The 1,576-nt window shown below is 54.8% G+C and overlaps 1 protein-coding gene across 1 annotated transcript in view; it reads left to right on the top strand.

The window, feature by feature from the left end:
• Positions 1 to 231: 231 nt before the first annotated feature.
• The window catches only part of LOC109528225 (uncharacterized), a gene marked incomplete at its 3' end in the record, with an annotated part of 24,189 nt that continues 22,844 nt past the window's right edge, over positions 232 to 1,576 (top strand). Inside the window, exons 1-5 of the mRNA XM_019890586.1 lie at positions 232 to 384; positions 458 to 898; positions 989 to 1,101; positions 1,215 to 1,295; positions 1,387 to 1,534. Coding sequence (XP_019746145.1) covers positions 287 to 384; positions 458 to 898; positions 989 to 1,101; positions 1,215 to 1,295; positions 1,387 to 1,534 — 881 coding nt within the window. The remainder of the gene's footprint in view (positions 385 to 457; positions 899 to 988; positions 1,102 to 1,214; positions 1,296 to 1,386; positions 1,535 to 1,576) is intronic.

The following is a 1,576-nucleotide window of genomic DNA, read 5'->3' as shown; positions in this document are numbered from 1 at the left end:
CAGGGCGAGGTATCAGAAATGTTTTAAAACACCTAGTGACGCCCCTGGTGGGGGCCATATATAATTGAGGGGGGGAGCATATTCATGCGCGAATGAATGCGATGGATTAAAAAAAAAGAAAGAAAAGCCACATATATCGCAATTACCCCAGTCGAACACGTTTTACAAACAGTTTTTTGACCTGATGTGTATAATTGGGGGGGGGGGACTATACAATTGTGTGTGTGTGTGTGTGTGTGTGTGTGTGTGTGTGTGTGTGTGTGTGCGTGCACGCGTGTGGTAGGCAATGGATTTCAAGCCCAACTTTGTGTTCATGCCACCCGGTATGAAGTATTTACGGCTGCAGTGCACCGCTGAGGCAACAAAGCTGGCCAAAGCATACAGGTAGGTACATCCATGCTTTCATTTCAAAAGCGTCATTGCAAAGTAGGCTAATACACCTTATTTATTGTTATAGATCGAAGCCTGCTGCTTCCACCTGCAAGAGCGCTTCCCTGGTGAAGGAGGAGGCCGTGGCCCGCGTTGTCCAAGGCGGAGGAGACCCTGAGTGCTGGCAACTGGTGCTCAGCGAGACGACGCTCCAGTTCGGCCAGTACCGGGGCCAAACGTTCAAATGGCTCCTTGCAAACGACGTGGGCTACTGCGCCATGGTCGTGGCCTCCCACCAGAAGGAGCGCGACAACGGCGACACGTCGCAGTCACCCCTGGCAGCGAATAAAGACGCTCTGGCGACGTACGCGCGCGTCTTCCCAGAGATGGCCGCTGTCGTGCGGCATCGGCTGATGGTGATGGGAGCACCGTTGGTCAGGGAGCTCGATCAGCAACTGCTGAAAATGGGACAGTTCCCCGGCGAAAGCTACTCTTCTCTCTACGAGTCGACTGATGAGCGGCACCGAGCGTAAATTGCCTTTGTTTATGTATGGGGAGGGGAAAACTTGTCATTGCTTAACTAACTCGTGTATTTTTCGTTTTTGGTTTCTGTGTGTAGGTATGTGCGTCACATACGCACAGTGACTGCTACGCCGGGCTCTTTCTTGCACAACTTGAACGCCTACATTGTGGGGCGAGACAATGAGGCAAATTACAAAGTGTCTCGTCCAGGTAAACGACTCATGGGTCCAAACGGCCCCACATTCTGCCAATTTGCATCTCTGTATCTCCAACGACTGACCTCGAATGGCCGCATGATTGCGCCAATTTGCATCTCTGTACAGCCACGAGCGAGCGGCCGTCAGCACTGTCCGAGCCATCGGACGACGTCCTCCTCGCAGCTGCCATGGAGGTGGAGTCTCAGTGTGAGTGACTTCATTGTGTCGGTCGGGGGGCGGGAGATGCACAGACAGAGAAATTAAAGTGAGAAGTGACTTTATTTCATCTCGCCACCAGCGTCCCAGCCTTCCACTTCGTCTGCCAGCGGCGCTGCCGCCCACGCGCTCTGGGCCAGCGGTGATACGCTTCCACAGCTGTTGGCGCCAAAGCAGCAGGGCGTGCTCCCAAAGGGCTGGGCCGCCACACTGCCCGAGAGCGAGCACGCGTGGGTCGGCCGAGCGCTGTTCGGGAGAACGGCCGGTGGCCG

Source organism: Hippocampus comes, unplaced genomic scaffold (assembly GCF_001891065.2).
Source record: "Hippocampus comes isolate QL1 unplaced genomic scaffold, H_comes_QL1_v1.1 scaffold577, whole genome shotgun sequence".
Classification (NCBI taxonomy): domain Eukaryota; kingdom Metazoa; phylum Chordata; class Actinopteri; order Syngnathiformes; family Syngnathidae; genus Hippocampus; species Hippocampus comes.
The sequence above is the reverse complement of the archived record's forward strand: the minus strand, read 5'-3'. Positions and strand labels throughout refer to the sequence as shown.